General features: G+C 38.6%; 2 protein-coding genes across 6 annotated transcripts in view; one reads left to right on the top strand and one right to left on the bottom strand.

The window, feature by feature from the left end:
• The first annotated feature begins 144 nt into the window (after positions 1–144).
• Positions 145–16,442, top strand: LOC132129751 (activin receptor type-1B-like). Its single transcript, XM_059541472.1, has 9 exons — positions 145–345; positions 10,888–11,130; positions 11,736–11,981; positions 12,059–12,289; positions 12,418–12,585; positions 12,671–12,827; positions 12,934–13,058; positions 13,906–14,036; positions 14,349–16,442. Exons 1-9 carry the CDS (start codon positions 255–257, stop codon positions 14,472–14,474), a joined length of 1,518 nt encoding a protein of 505 aa, XP_059397455.1. The 5' UTR covers positions 145–254; the 3' UTR covers positions 14,475–16,442.
• A 171-nt stretch (positions 16,443–16,613) lies between these two features.
• The window catches only part of LOC132129714 (histone-lysine N-methyltransferase 2D-like), a 52,111-nt gene continuing 49,346 nt past the window's right edge, over positions 16,614–19,378 (bottom strand). For all 5 annotated transcript variants that reach the window (XM_059541396.1, XM_059541395.1, XM_059541399.1 and 2 more), the window contains exon 54: positions 16,614–19,375. In XM_059541396.1, the coding sequence (XP_059397379.1) occupies positions 19,283–19,375 (93 nt within the window). In that variant the 3' untranslated portion in view covers positions 16,614–19,282. The remainder of the gene's footprint in view (positions 19,376–19,378) is intronic.

Raw genomic sequence — 19,378 nt, 5'->3', positions numbered from 1 at the left:
ATAAATAAAATACAACCCTGATGAGACCTCAGCTACAGACATTGACCATCGGGACAATTCACAAATGAGTCCTTGTAGAGACATTTCACCCCAACAAAGGAGCCCAGGCGTGGAGCCCTCCCCTTTAAAACTAGGCACACCCCTTTAACCCACTATTGTCTATCGGAGCCTGGCAGGCGGTGTATGGTTGGTCGGTTTGTGGTTGTGTTGGAAGTCTCGCTCGCTTGTCAATATCACACACAACGAATGCTTTAATGCTAAGAGATGGGAATCTTGCAATCATGCTTCCACGACGAACTGCTGTAGCGCTGCTCGCCCTGTGTGGATTAATAGCAGTCGGCGATGGTGAGTCTGGTGTTTGTGTGTGTCACCCCTCTCTGTGTGTATTTATTTATTTGATTGGCTGCTGGTGTGTGGAGAGAGAGTGTGGCCAGGCTGTGCTGTGCTGGACGGGGCAGCCTGGCGCTCATCATGGCGCTGTGTTTGGGGTTTGTAAACCAGTCATCTGTACCCTACATCATTTCTTATTCATATAGAACTAGTGTCGTATTTTGAATTGTGCTTCATTCGCCTAACATAATTGATGTCTGTATATAACATTTTTGAGGTTCGTCTATTAATTAACCGCGTTAGTGTTTGTTGTCCCTTTTTTAAAATAGCCAAATACAATCTCTCTCTCTCGCGTGTGTGTGTGTATATATATATATATATATATATATATATATATATATATATATATATATATACACACACGTTTCCCTGTTAACATACAGACCTGCTGTCCCTATTAATTGAAATGCATGTATTTGTTACATTAAGCAACTATTAAATATAACCGTGAATTATGGCATGTTAAAACCTCCAGTATTTCACACGACTTCACATAACTGACGTCAGATGTTACAAAACTTACATTTATAAGCCTGCAATGTCAACCTTGCCCGGTGGTTTGCACGTTGCGACAAGCCACGTCCTCCTATTCGCAAATGATTCGCGCTTCTAATTCGAATCTTTTCAATTAATCGGTTGAACCGGTTCACATTCACACTACCAGTCTAAAGGATTTGTTCGCGAACAGGAACGCTTCTCCGGTTTTAAACTCACTGATTAGTTGAATCGAACTTGGAACAGTTTTTTTTTTCGGATGTGGTCGATTCTTAATAATTCGAAAAACCAGCAGAGTGTTTGTGCAGGAACCACATAATGACGTAAATCCATCATGACGTCAAATGATAGGTATTCATTTAAAAAAAAAATGTTCCGAAGAAGCAATTAGCATTGACCTAAATAAATCACAGAATCGTTTATTTATTTGATTTTCTTTTTTTTTTTTTTATGTTTTTAACTTCAGATCATAAAGATAATGTTAATAATTATCAAAATAAAAAAAGGTGTTGGTAAATCATGAGTATTTTTTCCCGTGATGCTTTACTGCCATCCATTGTTGATGAATGACATGTTTCTATGATTTATTATACAGATTTAATAACAAAGAGAACTTTTAAGTTCAGAGAAATGTTCAAAAGAACCGTCTCGCAGAAATGAGTAACTTCCCATTACTAGTTTTGACATGTTACTCAAAATGAATTCCAGTGATTCATTTAAAAATGACCGGCCTTGTTTGTAATAGCATGCTAGATTATATCATAAATGTAGCTGACAGTACAGTCGTGGCCAAAAGGTTTGAGAATTACATAAATATTGGAAATTGGAAAAGTTGCTGCTTAAGTTTTTATAATAGCAATTTGCATATACTCCAGAATGTTATGAAGAGTGATCAGATGAATTGCATAGTCCTTCTTTGCCATGAAAATTAACTTAATCCCAAAAAAACCTTTCCACTGCATTTCATTGCTGTCATTAAAGGACCTGTTGAGATCATTTCAGTAATCGTCTTGTTAACTCGGGTGAGAATGTTGACGAGCACAAGGCTGGAGATCATTATGTCAGGCTGATTGGGTTAGAATAGCAGACTTGACATGTTAAAAGGAGGGTGATGCTTGAAATCATTGTTCTTCCATTGTTAACCATGGTGACCTGCAAAGAAACGTGTGCAGCCATCATTGAGTTGCATAAAAATGGCTTCACAGGCAAGGATATTGTGGCTACTGAGATTGCACCTAAATCAACAATTTATAGGATCATCAAGAACTTAAAGGAAAGAGGTTCAATTCTTGTAAAGAAGGCTTCAGGGCGTCCAAGAAAGTCCAGCAAGCGCCAGGATCGTCTCCTAAAGAGGATTCAGCTGCGGGATCGGAGTGCCACCAGTGCAGAACTTGCTCAGGAATGGCAGCAGGCAGGTGTGAGCGCATCTGCACGCAGCGTGAGGCCAAGACTTTTGGAAGATGGCCTGGTGTCAAGAAGGGCAGCAAAGAAGCCACTTCTCTCCAAAAAAAAAACATTAGGGACAGATTGATCTTCTGCAGAAAGTATAGTGAATGGACTGCTGAGGACTGGGGCAAAGTCATATTCTCCGATGAAGCCCCTTTCCGATTGTTTGGTGCATCTGGAAAAAGGCTTGTCCGGATAAGAAAAGGTAAGCGCTACCATGGCCCAGAAGTTGATTGAGAGCATGCCCAGTCGAATTGCAGAGGTCCTGAAAAAGAAGGGCCAACACTGCAAATACTGACTCTTTGCATAAATGTCATGTAATTGTCGATAAAAGCCTTTGGAACGTATGAAGTGCTTGTAATTATATTTCAGTACATCACCGAAACAACTGAAACAAAGATCTAAAAGCAGTTTAGCAGCAAACTTTTTGAAAACTAATGTTTATGTTAGGGGTGCACGATTTTGAGAAAAAACCTAATTGCGGTTTTTCTGACAAATATTGCGATTGCGATACGATTTTCGATTTTTGCGTTCAATACTTTTAAGTGCATAAAACCGGATCTGGATCTGGCCACGGCACGTCGACATATTTTACATTTAGCACTCTTTTGCCCCACGTCGTTCTTCGCGAATCCAAAATAAGTCCAAACAGCTGAAGTACCACCCTTCTTGTTAACCAAGTGCTCCCCCGCTTCCTCTCCCGTCACCGAAGAAGTGCCTTCGGCCATTTCTGCGCAGTTACACAAGCTTTTTCTGGCACAATTCGAGGTAAACGTTGTGGGTTAGCTGCTTTTCTGCTGACAGAAAGCCGATGCACTGCATACAACCTTGTTTTTCCATTGCCATTTTATAATTGGTCAGCAAGCCAGGAACGCGAGATTCGACCATTTTGATTGGCTAATAGGTTTGTCACTCAAATGTCAGAGGCGGGGGAAAAAACCTCAGACTCCTGGTTAGGTTATTGCGGGAGTTAAAACCTCAATATCGATTGCGATAAAGGTTAATCGTGCAGCCCTAATTTATGTAATTCTCAAAAGTTTTGGCCACGACTGTACATTGTTTGCTGAGGTATGCCCTGTTTACAAAAGTCTGGTGATGTTTCTTAACATTAAACAGCAATGTGTATTTCAACTGGCGAAAACAGTCCCCATGCACCACATTGCTATTGCGAAGCCATAAGGCCTAAAATATTGCCAATTTCTTAATGTATAAACATATTTTACTGGTGGTAGAAAACTAATGTTGTCTCTTTCTAACCCCTGGCAAGTACATATTTCTTTTTAGAGCATGATGGGAAGATGGTCATTCAGCAAGTTCAGACTCAAGTCAGATTTGAAGTCTGGTCCTTTGTAATTGAAATGTGGGCAATGAGCCCTATTCAGTGGCTTGTCAAGGGAGTCTGCCTTTCTTTTGTATGGCCAAACTGATGGTGCTTACATCCACAGCACAAATAAACATGTCTGTGGTTGCATGGCACAGCACGATAACAGTTTATGCTTGGAAACACATAGTGAGATTTGCTGGAAGGACAAAACTGTGTGCAAAGCAGTGAGACGTTATCAAAATATAGTATGAAAACTGGCCTACCTTTTTGTAGTAACTACATTCATAACTAGAATGCTGAGTGTGGATTTTTTTTTTGTCTTTTAAAATTTTGAAATGAAATTTTTCCACATTGCAACTTGCTGTGCTCCAGACACAGAAGACTTTGTAATGAAATGCAACACAGCAGGGGCCGTTTTCAGCTACGATCTGAAAAAGTTCAGCAATCTGTGATTTCTAATTGGTGACTCATCTTTTCCTGAGAAGCATCGCTTCCACTGTTCACAAATGGTTTTTGTTGCACAAAATACTGCCAAATGCTCTAAGAACTTGATCGGAAATGCTAAACAGACAGATCCCACCTGTAGTACATCTGACTGGGTCAGCTCAATGTCACAGACTCCACAGTGAGTGGATTGTAGCGCGAGAGGCGCCTTCGGGCTGTCAGTGATGGGTTTGCACAGCTGCCGGTAGTTGAAAGCAGACTAGTGGAAATGAAACGGATTGGCGACTCCAGCCATGTTATGGTAATTATTCCACCGAGGTGCTGCTGAAACCAGGAAATTTAAGGCGATTTGGTGTTTCAAGGCTCTGGACTTGCAGTTTGACTGCCTATTTTCTATGTAAGAATGCTGTTTTTATTTGTTTTTGATAAACTGGCTGGTCGTGAGATGTCTGTGTGACGCTTATCGCAGGCCTGTGTGAGAAAGTAACAGCAATGTGATATGGGCACTGTGAGCTAGGCAGAAAGCCATGAGGCAGGGTGCGTCGCTTTCATCATCTTTCATTCTCTCGCACATTTTTCTTTTCCCTTCACACACAGACCAGACTGAAGCATTAAACGTGCTCCAAGTCCCTGCTCTCCTACATTTACATTTGGTAAAATCTCTTCTGAAATGAAACATTTTATGAGTTACTCACTTGCTTACAAGAAATGACCATTAAATTGTTCCACTTCTCATAACAGGAGTACCAAAGTGGAAAAATTGAGTTAAAAGAAAGAGTTCAACCAAAGTGAAAATTTGCTGAAAATGTCATCCAAGATGTGGATGAGTTTCTTCATCGGAACAGATTTGGATAAATTTAGCATTTTTTTTTGTATTTTTTATATTTTTTATATATTATATTTTTTAGCATTTAGAAGATCCAGTGGATCTTCTGGAGCGAATGGGTGCCATCAGAATAAGTGTCCAAACAGATGATAAAAGCTTCCAAATAATCCATAAGTAATCCAAATCACTCCAGTACATCAATTAGCATCTTGTGAAATGAAAAGCTGTGTGTTTTTGTTTTGAAAAGCTGTCTTTCTCTAATGAAAAACTCATCTTATCTGAAACAGGAGAGATTTACACACAGAACAAGCACCATTTACAAGCAAAAACAGTTCTAAACAAGTATGTCGTTGGATTTTGATGTGAGAGGGCAATGGGGGATGGACCTTTTACACTTTGGTAATTGATGGACTGAAGTCGCATGGATTACTTGTTGATTATTGTGATGTTTTATCAGCTCCTTGGACTCTCATTCTGATGGCACCCATTCACTGTAGAGCATCCACTGGTGAGGGTGATGTAATGCAAACTTTCCAAATCTGTTATGACAAAGAAATAAACTCATCTATGTCTAGGATGGTATGAAGGGCAGTAGATTTATTTATTTTTTTGGATGTTAACTCTTACTTTAATTGTAAATACATTTGTAATTGTAGCTGTTTATTAACGCGTTAAATTATAATAGAAATGTTCTGAATCTCAAAGTCTCTGAACTCGTGTTGTGTAGGGAGGAAATGGCAGACATTTGAAGCCCGTATCGCAGGAGTGCTGTTATGGAAATTAAAAGGAGCACATTAAGCCATGTTTTGCATGTGTGTGCTTGTATATAAGATCAGAGAACGGAAAGTGTAGCAAAGAAAGATATGTGGGTTCATGGGGAGTGGTGCGTGCGAGCATGTGTCTGGGGAGGCCGGCTGCTGGGGTTGAGTCCACGGTCACAGCCGACTGAAGCTGGTCTATGCTTCATTAATGACCTTGCTAATGATCCGAATGGCCGGCGGGCAGAGTACCGATAACATTGAGAGACAGACCTTTGTGTGACCTACATTATAGTGCATGTTCAGAAATAGCACATTTAATTGACTTTTTTCCCTTAGTACTAAAAACATTATTCTTGCAGCTTTTATTACTTAAAAATAAGGGTAATTTTTATTATAAGCTTAAACGAATAATTTTGTCATTGTTTACTCACCCTCATGTCGTTCCAAACCCATGTAGCATTATTTTTCCATCAGACATTTTTGAAATATCGTTACGCAGCTCAACCGTGTCTGATTATCAAGTTCCAAAAAGTTCCATAAAAATGTGGCGTTTTAAGAATTTTCATTTTCAAGTGAAAACAAATTTCTATTGCAAAAGATTTCAAATAGGCTAAACACTGTTCTTTTGAACTTTCTACTCATTAAAAAATCTTGGGAAAAATGGTATCCGTTTGCATAAAAATATTAGGCCGTTTTCAACATTGATAACAATAAGAAGTGATTCTTAAGCACCTTATCAGCACATTAGAATGATTTCTGAAGGATCATCATGTGACACTGAAGAATAAATAACATTTTAAAATAAAAAGTTATTTCAAATTGTAATAATATTACTATTTTACTTTATTTTTTATTTTTGCAAATAAATGCAGCTTGGTGAGCACCAGACTTTAAAATCCTAGACTGTAAACTTTTGAATGGTAGTGTATCTATTTAAAACTAAAACACCTTTTATACCTGTCAGACAGAACTTTTTTGTCGAATGAAATGGTTTGTAGCTGCTGCCCTTTGAAAGAGAAAAGACTTTGAATGTTTTCAGGGGGAAAGAGAGACTCATGCCTCTGGACCAGATAAGTAATTTGACCATGAGGGTTCTGAAGAAGCTCCCCTTCCTTTCACTGCATTGATTTTGTGTGTGTAGTTCGACGTGTTTTAGAGTGCATGTCTGTGTGAGTGTGTGTGTGTGTGTGTGTGTGTGTGCTCTGTCTGGTGGCGTCAGCATGTCTTAATCGGCTCACTGTCTGGGCGCTCAATGGATCTCATTTCAGCTCTATGCATCTTGGGTAACTGCACTCTCTTAGTCTGCCCACTCTCAGTAGCCCCTGGCATCCTGCTAGAAGAGGAGGATGATGGGCTTTCATTATCCAGAGGAGGTGAAGCAAGAGATAATGCCTCCAACGAGAGTCGAGCACCGCTCTGGGTGTCCATTTATAATAGATATGAGAGGACTGCTTGTGTTGCAGGGGGTAATATTGACCTCTGAGTGTTTAAACCACAAAGCCTGTGAGCTCTTATTCCTCACTTTGACCCCAAAATGGAAAGTTTGTACTCCTGAAGGAGAAGTTGTGAAATTTGTGTTCCATAGTGAAAGCTTTAGTCACAGTACCGGTAATGTGAAGTTGTTTGTGGCTTCAACGTTGACTAAAGACTTCCCATGAGCCCCGCTCTGATCAGCCAAGCACACTGTTAATGGCAACGATTTAATTCACATCTTCCCGCAATGGTTTTTATTTCCTGTCTGAACAAGAATGGAATGATAGGAACTTCACACTGGCAGTGAGATTTCGATGTCGTCCTTTTCTGAATTCCCCCTTTTCTGTTGGGTTAAGCCAAGTCTAGACTAGGGTTTTAAGGTCTGTCACAGGCGCAGCTAGTCTCTTAGCTGAAATCACATCACAGCTGGGGGTTCTATAAGTCTGTCTCTGTTACATCTCTGTGTTCTGTCCTGGAATATCTGTTTCACCGGCAGCTCTTAAAAGCATGTCAGGGGAGTCCCCTACCCCCTAGCCACTCTAACAGTTACTCCCCCATCCTCCACCGCACAACCCACTCCCATCCTTTGTCCAGACACAGCCCGTCCATTCCCCCCTCATGTCCCAGTAATCTCCACACAAAGAGCCAGTGTAAGGCCACCAATTATGCTCATACAAGACCTTGCTTGGCCTGACCCGCACGCACTCCCTTGCCGCAGGTTTGGAGCCACACATGCTGTGTTGTCGACTAGCTTTGCATAAACATTGATTGGTCTTTTTGAAGTTTCGCAGACTGTACTGCAGGAATTTGAGTTGAAAGTGTATTGGGTTTCTGTAGCGCAAGTGATTTAGTGTTTGGTAATGATTTGTAAGGTTTGGTTTAGTTAAGTTAAAGGCACGATAAATAAAGTAAAAAATAAAAAGTAATCTGAAATTTATTTTTCTTGATTATGCCTTAATATCTCACAAGCAGGGTTAAGCAGACTGCGTTCATCACCAGAGATAATTTTCACCAGAGTTATGAAACTTTCATTAAAAATTATGAGGTTAATATACATTCATATAATGGTTGACTCGAAGAGGATTTGTGATTTCACGAACTGTTGGACTGACACAGAAAGACATCTTGTGACGTGTCTGAAATCCTATTTGTTTGATGGAGACTTTAAAAATGAAGTGTGTAATTTCTGTCACCATGCAGAACTGCAAAAATAATTATTGTTTGTTTTAAAACGGGTTTTTCCAAGCACTCCCCTTATCTTCCATTAGTTGACAAAACAGATAGCCCTGCTGCCAGATCATACCATTATGCTCAAATTGAACAGTTTTGAGGGTGAATATCACTGTAAGAATGGTAACTTATAGTTGTTTCTGCATATTAGATTTTGTTGTCAATCAAGCAGAAATATAGGTTATGGTGAGACATTTACAATTGTAGTTAATTGGGCTGTTTAAAAGTGATGAGTAAAGTAATATAAAACCACTTACAATTAATCTTATAAAACTTGTGTAATATTTGTTCTAGCCATTTTTGATGTAGTTTAGGAATTATGTTGCCACGACCACGAAATTGTACAATTGGATATGACTTTACACAAAAAGGTTTAGTAAGTGATTTTTTTCCCTCCACACTAAAATCACGTTAATACGAATATTGTTTACATCTTGTGGCTTTACTCTTGTATGTTAACATTTAAAGATAGGCCCTGTTCACTTAAATTCTAAGTGCCTCACTGCAACCCAGAATTGTACTTTTTTTTTTTTTTTTTAAACAAAAGGAGGAACAAGTAGAAATAAATGTTTGAGCTAATCAACATTATGCCTCTAGTGCTGTTGCTTGAGCAACTTGTACTGAACCCGGAATATTCCTTTAAGCGTTTTAACCAAAAAATTACACTCTTCGGCTGTAAGTATAGTTATCCTGATTGTGATTAATGTGATCTCTGCATTGCATTTTCTCAGACCTCTTTAGAAAGAGACTATGAGGCAATTACGGTCATTCTATTTGCTGCCCGGGTGATTTAATGATATCGTGTGTGCTCCATTAGAGGGTTATTATGGCACCGGGTTGTTTTTCTCTCTCTATCAGGGCCTGGTTACCTCCGTGTAATCTGCAGGAAATTCCTCCTGCATGTGAACTTCAGTTGACTTGGATCCGCTCCACTAACGGTTACTGGCAGTGCGCTTCTGTGTCTGTTAGATCACAGCCTTTATAAGATTTATAAAGAGTACACACACCTTCACACTCCCTCTCTTGCTCTATGACACTTGACACACACCCACACAAATACACACGGTGAAAATGTGAAGTTGACGCTTGTTCAGAAGGGTGTGGTTCCGCCACTTGCATGTCATGAGTTGTGCAATATACCTGTGTGCGGAAAACTGTGGGAGGCGGTGTAGTGAGTCAGATTAATTAAGTGTGTGTGGAGTGAGATGAGTGACAGCAGGACTACAAAGTAAAAACAGAGGCCTGAACATGTGAGAAAAGCAAAAAAAAAAGCAGTGAAATGAGAAGAGAGGATTAGAATAGAGCGTTCTTGACAGGGACGCCCAGAAAAGACTGGGCATTTTGTCCCTTGGTGGGCCCTGTTGTGATCAACAGTCAAGCGTCTGAAGTCCTGTTATTTTAAAGCCACTGCAATTTGTCTTGAGTGGCCTGCCATTGTATGCGGCTCGGATCAAATCAAAGGCGCCGGTGGATTATGAACGCCACCCCTCGTGTCATGACCTCGGTCCCCCTCGGCAGTCTGTGTGCCAGCAGTCAACACACATCCTGTCTGAGTTTGCCTGATCTGTTGAAGAGACCCAAATATATAGAATGGTGATGATAGTTCTAAAAAAAAGTAGCAAAAAGGCGAGATGGTCGTTCATCACGGAGACTGTTTGAATGCCCCTGACAGTTAATGATATAGTTTATTTATGTTTCAAATACGTCTAATGCACTTATAAATGAATATATAAGTCAGCTTGCAACATTCAGTGTTCATATAAAGAGATTTAAACAGTTAAATAGAATATAAACTGATTTGATTTTTAAATATTTGAGTGAACTGAGTATATATTGTGTAAAAAGTACTTTTCTTAGCGATCAGACAATTAAAGGGCAATTTAAAATCCTACAGACCAGCATTTCTTGGCCATTCTGACGTCAAAACCTCCCTCTGTTTGAGATCATTCTAATAAATAATAAACCATTTTAAGACTTATAGCTTTTCTGATTTTAGCATAATAAAATCAACTTTCATTTGGATTTGATTACATTGTTGATTCTACTACCTCTTACATGTAAAATCTAATCATCTAGGTCATTATTTATTGAAAACTGAGTTCTATGACTATACAATAATGCAATAGTCTGTGAAAGTGTTTTGCTGATATAAAGCTGCTGCAGTGGGGGTCTGAATCAGGCCGTCCCATGCCAGCTTCTGCTATACACAGTCTGTTTGGGTTCATCTGCAGTGGCGGATTCAGTTTCGTGTTATGCATTTTGGTAGGGAACTGAACTCTGCACGTAGTGCCTCTGCCTGAGCTACCTTGCTTCTTTATGTCTTTTATATTGGTCTTGTTTGCCCTCTGGTGGATATTTTGAGTTGGTCAAGTTCACTTAAAGCATCCACTGAAGGAAGAAGTGAATACAACCTCATTAATGCTCTAACCTTAAGATGAAGACATTGCAGTTATTTAGAATTATATTTAAATGGCTGATCTCTCTCTTCTTCTCTCTAGCTCTTAAGTGTAATTGCACTGCCTGTGAGAGCAGCGGTTATGTGTGTGAGACTGATGGGGCCTGCATGGCCTCTACGTCTTCCATCAAGGGTCAGGAGGAAGAGCAAGTTCGGATCTGCATCCCCCGTGTCAGCCTGGTACCACCCGGACAGCCCATCTACTGCTTGAGCGCCAAAGGCCTGCTCAACACGCACTGCTGTTATACAGACTTCTGCAACAGTATCAACCTCCAGATTCCCAGCGGTAGGAGTACAGGCCAAATATACTATTTTTTTTTTTTTTTTAAGATTTGTTCATTTATTTAAATATTATATGTGATTATTTAATTAAAGTCATAAAATTAATACTTTTATTCAGCAAGGATGAATTAAATGACAGTATTATATTACAAAATATTTCTATTTAAAGTTAATACTGTATTTTCAACATTGATAAGAAATGTTTGAAATCAGCATATTAAAATGATTTCTGAAGGATCAGTGAAGACTGCAGTAATGGCTGCAAAAAAATCGCCTTGCATCACATTAATTGTAATAAAATGTCAAAATATTACGGTTTTGACTGTATTTTTGATCTGTCAAGAACATAAAAAAAAAATCTTAAAGACCCCAAATTTTTAAATGGTAATAATTATATATAGATGATGCTATATCATTTAGCAGCCAAAATTGATTTTTTTTTTTTCTTTTGCTTAGTATTTATTTATTTTGACAAAATAGTATAGTTTTAATACTGATCATTTTTCATAAAAATGATAATCTACCTACTATCAGTATTGAACAGAATTTTAATATTTGTTCATCCCTCAAGATCCAACCTGTAAAGTGCATTCTACTAATTTTTTATAGGGATTGTTGAAGGTAAAGCGGACAGTTGGGGTCCTGTAGAGCTGGTGGCAGTGATAGCAGGCCCGGTCTTTCTCTTTTGCTTGCTGCTTATCGTGGGAGTGCTCGTTTTCCAACATCACCAGCGCAACTATAACCATCGGCAGCGACTCGAAGTTGAGGATCCGTCCTGCGATCATCTGTACTTGGCCAAAGACAAGACATTACAGGATCTCATCTTCGATCTGTCCACCTCCGGTTCAGGATCTGGTAAGCTGCACCTCTGTCCTCCTCCTGCATGTGTGTGTAGTGTTTTGTTTGTGTGCTAATGAGTTTTCTCATTGCAGGCCTGCCCTTGTTTGTTCAGCGAACAGTGGCCAGGACAATTGTACTGCAGGAGATCATAGGTAAAGGTCGCTTTGGGGAAGTATGGAGAGGGAGATGGAGAGGAGGGGATGTGGCTGTGAAGATCTTCTCATCCAGAGAGGAACGCTCCTGGTTCCGTGAGGCCGAGATTTACCAGACCATCATGCTCCGTCATGAGAACATCTTGGGCTTCATTGCTGCTGATAATAAAGGTAAGGAGTATTTGTCATTGTATTGACCCAAATAAATATAGTTCATAATAATTTTTAATAAAAGTAATGAAATTGTTCAATTCAGTTGATACATTTAAACATTTAGAATATCCGTGTCTGTTTCTTAGACAATGGCACATGGACACAGCTGTGGCTGGTGTCAGACTATCATGAACATGGCTCATTATTTGACTATCTCAACCACTACTCGGTCACAATCGAGGGGATGATTAAGTTAGCACTCTCAGCGGCCAGCGGCCTGGCGCATCTGCACATGGAGATCCTGGGAACACAGGGTAATTATGAATTAGATTCTTCAGCCTATCTGAACTGTAAAATCTCTCAAATCCTGTACTCAATCATGATGGTCTCCTTCCACAGGGAAACCAGGCATTGCACATCGTGACCTCAAATCTAAAAACATCCTGGTGAAAAAGAATGGTACTTGTGCCATTGCAGATCTGGGGCTTGCTGTACGGCACGAGTCAGTCACTGATACTATAGACATCGCACCTAATCAGAGGGTTGGCACCAAAAGGTACATCTGTTGCCAAGCACTGCTACTACATTCAGTTAACGGCTCATTTATGTAAATGTAACTATGAAAACTGCATTACCTTATATTAATTTATTGTGTCTTTTAGATATATGGCCCCAGAGGTACTAGATGAAACGATCAACATGAAGCATTTTGATTCTTTCAAGTGTGCTGATATCTACGCTTTGGGACTGGTATACTGGGAGATTGCACGACGGTGTAATGCTGGAGGTGAGGAAAAGGGAGCTTAATTACCTTCCACCCACAGTATCTTAACAAATGTGATTAATATCAGTGCTTTCACTGGCTGTAGGTGTCATAGAGCTTTGGGGATTGTGTCTTGTTACCATTTATTCAGCACTAAATCAGCATGATTTCTGAAGGATCATGTGACACTTAAGTAAATTCTATTTCTAAACTGAAAGCAGGTATTTTAAATGATGATCAAACAAAATGCTGCAAATTAAAAAATAAGATTTATTTAAATACATAACGAAATTTACTTACAAAATTGAAAAAAAAAGCATCATCATCGTCTTTTGATTATTGATCATTTCATATATTAGCAACTTTAGAAATGGCAAAAAAGTATTGTAAAAAATGTCAAAGAATTTTATGACAAATGTCATTATAAATATGTAAAAATACATTAGTGAATAAATATTTATTTTTTTATCATTATGCAGCCCCAATTAGTTTTTTGAATATTTATTTAGTGTGTGTGTGTGTGTGTGTGTGTATATAATAATAATAATAATAATAATAATAATAATAATAAGTTAAATTAAACTATTTAGTTCTAAAATGTTTACTATATAATAATGTTTACACTTACAGTTTATACATCTATGAGCCCGAGAGTAGAAAATTAAGTCAAGTGACCGTAAAAGAGTGCAGAATTGTCAATCCTGAATATTTGGTTGTTGCTGTAACATTTTCCCATGAGACTGTGAATGCTGATCTAGTTACACATGAGCAATGAAACAAAATCTTGAATAAAATATGACACAGAGCATTGCATTGAGCTATTCAACAATAAACATGAACCTATCCGCTCACGTTTGCACTATCTTCTCAGGCATCCATGAAGATTACCAGCTTCCCTACTATGATCTGGTGCCCTCTGACCCCTCCATTGAAGAGATGAGGAAGGTGGTGTGTGATCAGAGACTACGGCCCAATGTGCCCAACTGGTGGCAGAGCTACGAGGTAAAAACTCCCTTTCACATTTCCAGCCTCAGTTTTTTTTTCTGCCAATATATGACTTATAGGGCTGGTACATGTGGAACTTATGATAACAGTAGACCACACTGAGAAAAAACATTCAAATAATGCCGCAGCATTCACCACAAACATGCTTGCCCATATGAAACGCCATTTTTAGTGCAATGCTTCAGGCGTTCCATCTGAGATTTTTTTACATTTAAAATACAGCCTTTTAATTAAATTCAGCTGTTATTCGGAGGCATACTTGTGAGAGAGGCTGGAAAACTCATTTTTATTTGGCTTTTCTCTCCTCAGGCGCTGAGAGTGATGGGGAAGATCATGCGGGAATGCTGGTATGCCAACGGGGCGGCACGGCTTACGGCTCTGCGGATTAAGAAGACTCTCTCGCAGCTCAGCGTCCAAGAAGACATTAAGATCTGAAACGCGCTGGATGCTGCAGATCCCTGTAGAGACGCACAAGCGAATAAAGACCTAAGCCAAAAGCAGCCTGCCAGTTTTACCCCTTTTCTTTGAACCTTTTAAAGTTGTGACGAGGCCTACCTCACCATCTTAGATGAAACTACTGAGGTTGAGCCCATCCCAGCGCTTTTCCATTACTCCAAGATCAACGTTCCCAATCGTGGATGAGCCTCCAACCACTGTTGTTGAGTTCTTTGTTTTTCAGAAATGACAATTGAACTGACAGGCATTTTGATTTTATCGTTGTTTTTATTTCACCACTTTCTTCCAAAATGGACTTTGCGGCGTGGGTTTTAAAAAATTGTTTAGATTTCATTTTTGTTTATCTTCTTTCACTAATACACCTTATGTCATATTCCAGCGTCAGTCTACGATTATATATAGTGCTCTACTGCTGTTGTGAGAATGTGAAATGAAATGTGGATAACACTGTCTCCTCCTGTTATGACTAGCAATTCATGTACAAAGCTAAGTGTAGCAAAGCGATCACTCTGTGTGAGACAAATGGGCATTGCAGTTCTTTGTTCCTGAGGAAGAAATGAAGAAGTGCAGATTATTTACTCCAGTAAAAATCAGCCTGCTAATTTATCCTTCTTTCAGGATGCGTTTGTTAAAAACTCACTCCATCAATGTGGTTTCAGGTTTAAATGCTGTTAAATGTTCACAGGGAGTGTGTGTGTATGTGTGCGCATGGATGTTTTATTTAATTGCTTTCGGGTTCTTAAAATCCGTATTTGCTAAATGCATTGTGGGATGATTGCTTAAGTTAAGTCCTGTTACCTGATGGCATCCTGAGAAAATAATGTTTTTTGTCATAACAAAAATGACTACCACTTTAAAAATCCACGTATTTTAAAGGGAATGTTTAGTATGTTCTATTCTCATTATTCTGGGATGTCGGCATGTTGAACTGCACTGTTGTTATTTGTTTGCAGCCAGAGTCTTTTTAGGGATGTAGTAGTTAGTACCACTTCAGAAAACACACATGTAAAGTACTGAAGTAAAATAATGCATCTCTCTAATTGCCTGCATTGCATTTATATTGCTCTGCTTTGCCTTGCACTGAAGAGTTGTCTTTCAGTTTAATTTAAAAGTACTACTGAACATTTCTTCCTTATCTTTACATATAGGGTTTGCCAAGACTAACCACCAAACACTTCAACATCATCCCTATATTAACTTTACTTGCACCAATGTCTTGATCGCTGTCAGAAATCTGCAGATGTTCTGAACGCTTAACTGGAATCTGGTATATGTGTAACAGTAGGTGCGAAACATGACTAGATTATGGCATTAACGCCAAATTCTTCTTGAAGGACTGGAGAACAAGGGTCCTGTATTATGTGTATCATTGAATCAATTGCAGACTCTATTACAGTCCATTTCTGATTGACCTGTGCATTTTATACTGTTGAGGTCATATCTTATGAATCTGCTGTGTAGCTGGAATATGTTTGATGACAGCAGCATGATTCAGTCGTGTTGTGATGTTAAGAATGGCTTAAAAACTAAATATGACTGGATTTTGTTATATCGTGGTGCTCTACATCATACACTGGGAATTCTGTCCTTAGAAATGTATAGGCGAATTGTTCCACTATTTATACTGTGCTTGCTTTTTTCCCTTACAACTTGGATTTTGCAGATGTTTGTAAAACACGTACTTTAACTTTTGCTGAAGACTTAAGGAATGACACTTGATTCAGACGCTAGTTACTGCCACTTTGTGGAAGCAATTTAGTTTAAATTCCCTGATGTTTGTCCATTTTAGTCTTGATAATAAGGGTTCAGAATTGGTAGCCGATGCATTCAATCCAACTGATACGAGTTCCCAAGGTTCCATGTGTATTTTAAACCTATTGAAACAAATCCACTTGTGGGTTAATATAATGTACATAAATGGTATACAGTAATAAATGCTTTTTCTTATTTGTGTTTCATTGACTCTGTCCAATAGCTTATTCGTTTTTTTTTTTTTACGATACCGGTGTCAAATAAAATCTCTACAAAAATGTTGCCTATAAAAGATGCTCCTCAAAGTGAAACAAGTTTCTAAACTTTTCTTGGTTGAACAAATTTGAACTGACAACATAGAAAACGTTATATTTAAAATGCGTTTTATTTTTCTTTACAAGAAAGAAAGCAGAGACAAAGAAATAAATGAAGGGCTGGGAGGGAAGGGGACAGCCGTATATAAAGAGATGCAACCTCTGACGTCAAAAAATATGTACAATTCAAAATTATATCCATACAAAACATGCCACATACAATAAAAACGACCATTTTATTCATTTTCCCTAAAAGTAGCTTTGCTGTACAGTTGCAGCATCTTTTTTAAAAAGTAGATAAAGTTGAAAACCAAAATCAGGATTTATTTCATTACAACACGTGTAGAAAGCTTAAATTAAGAGATTTTAAAAGAACAAAGGGGGCAAAGAGTCACTCAAGCTAAAATTAAGCGCCTGTGTTTAATAACAGACGACTCTTAAAATAATGAATGCTAGTTTGGAGGATGTATAAATAAAATAATGCTGAGTGCAATTCACAAAGATATTTTCGATTAATGAAGTCATACCATTTTCCAGCTATGCAGCCTTTTCGTAAGTCATATAAAACATTCACTTCTACAAGGAGGGGAGGGAAAGAAAACAACAGGACACATATCAAAACCAGTATCATCTTGGGAGATTCAAGATTTACATTTACTGTTTATGCTAATTAAACTGTCACTGATTCAAGGACAGGGTTCGGTAATTCACAAGCAGTAGCATAAATAAAAGAAATATACGTGAACAATATTACATAAATACACAAATGCTATGCACCACTTTACTGCTGTTCCTTAAAAAAAAAAAATCCATGAAAAAATAATTAAACTTTGCATGAATCCCATCTTAAATGTTTGCCATTCACCGCAACCAGTCTTCCAAAATTCATTAGTGAAGACAAGAGAAACATCACACCTTTTTAGTTCAAATGTATATGGTCTAGTAGAAAAAAAAAAAAGAAAAACTTGCAAAAACACTCTGGTTCATATACATAAAGATATTACTTAGTTTGCCATTTTACATATATTTATAGATATATACACATTTAGTTTTCTGATAAAATGATATCCAGTGGTTGCTTTTTTTTTCATGAATTTTATTTCTCTACAATTTTGAATTTGATTAAAAAGGGGCTGGATAAAGAGTTTAGACCCCTAATATGTACAGTTTATACATTTTGCATTTATTCTTAATGTGAGGTCATACGTCAAGGGAGAAGAGAACAAAGTAGCATGGGCTTTGTGGAAACTTTGTTCAACTCCCTTCTTTGAATTTCAACTGGTTTTTTTTAAACGTTTTTAAATTACTTTATTATAAAAGAAAATAGAAATGCCCTTTTTAAGTCTTCCTCCATCACTGCGTCAAGCCTGTAGACTGTGCTACCACTTCAAACCACAATACATAGATTTAGATACAACCGGCCATCAGCAGGCAGAGAAAGACTCACTACAGTAAGTTTACAACAGTCCACTATCACAGAAGGGAAGAGGCTTTACACCTAAAAGTCCTGGTTAGAGTGATGAGATCCCAACAGCGACCTAATGAACGCAGGATGGAAGTATTCAAGATGGGAAAACATGTAAAACGCAGTGGCAGTCTTGCATCACTATTGTTATTTTTTTTGCGTCCTATAATTTTTCCAAATTGCACCAACGTGGATCCGCACTGTGGCCCATTCTCATAATTTGCTCCATCGTCAAGAACAAGAGAGAATCCAGATGAACGTGTTTCTACACTAAAAGCATGATCTGCATGTGTTTCGATGCAGCTACATGATATCTACAGTCGCAAAAAGGTGGCCTCCAAGACACCCGTTTGAGTTTTGATTGCTCTAAGTAATGCATTGTCATATACTGTATCTCATTTGTATAATCAAATCAAAAAGAGTTGCATTGGCTCACTATTGTAGTCATCAGAAAGCAAAATATAGATAGAAGCAAACCTGCTGCTTAAGTTTCCCTGCTTATCCGAGAAGGCAATTGCCATGGACATTCCTGCCTTCCCCTTTCCACAGTAGCACTTAACAGTTTAATACAAAGCAGTGACGTCCCACAAACTCAATGAGGTAGACTGGGTGAAATAAACCCACCTTTTAACTCAATATAATAAAACATCTGGTGCCTTTCGAGCCACAGGTCAATAGTATTACGACGTTATCTCATCACAGTTCTATGCAGAGCCACTCCAGGATTGTCTTGCCAATGTTCATGACCTTCATTGATGATTTGATGGGAGAGCGTCCATCTGGGGTGACGGAAAAGGGTGGTAGCGGAAAAGATAGGTCCAAGATAAAGTGTACTAGTTCATTTTTGAGTACTTACATGGCTTTAATTAAACATCTTCACTGAGTTCTAGTCTAAGTGTATTGATATGCTATAGCTTCAGTTATTTTGGTAGATGTCGAAGGGATCGATTGCAGCCAGAGTCAGCTTATTGTATGAGGAAACAGAGGTGCTTTTGGCAGAGGTGTATTTTTTAATCAACACGAAAGATTCAAGCAGGTCCAATACCTTTGATCTCATCCGTAAAAGGTTGTGGCATCAAAAGTTTCATCTTCAAAGCTTTGGCTCTTGTTGTGAATAACAAAGTCTTGTCTTTCAGGTGACTGAGAGTGAACTTTTCTTCCTCAATTTAGAGCAGCTTATTAACTGGATAGGCTTTGGCGCAGGAGTGTTCTGGCACCAGGGAGCAAAGACGGGTCGGACTCTTTCTCTGTCCCTGTCAGTTCATCCACTTTCTGCAATTCCAGGCTCCACAATGGCAGGGGATCTTGTGCTGATCATCCTCGAAGTCAAACTGATAGTCATATGTCAGCTA

Source organism: Carassius carassius, chromosome 46 (assembly GCF_963082965.1).
Source record: "Carassius carassius chromosome 46, fCarCar2.1, whole genome shotgun sequence".
Taxonomy (NCBI): Eukaryota; Metazoa; Chordata; class Actinopteri; order Cypriniformes; family Cyprinidae; genus Carassius; species Carassius carassius.
This window is presented reverse-complemented; position numbering and strand designations above follow the sequence as displayed.

What these genes read in the sequence shown, in the direction of transcription:
- LOC132129751 (XM_059541472.1), top strand. Translation starts at nt 255, where the DNA reads ATGCTAAGAGATGGGAATCTTGCAATCATGCTTCCACGACGAACTGCT. An exon ending in CAACCTCCAGATTCCCAGCG is followed by an intron (nt 11,131 to 11,735) that starts GTAGGAGTACAG and finishes AATTTTTTATAG; the next exon opens with GGATTGTTGAAGGTAAAGCG. An exon ending in ACTGGTGGCAGAGCTACGAG is followed by an intron (nt 14,037 to 14,348) that starts GTAAAAACTCCC and finishes TTCTCTCCTCAG; the next exon opens with GCGCTGAGAGTGATGGGGAA.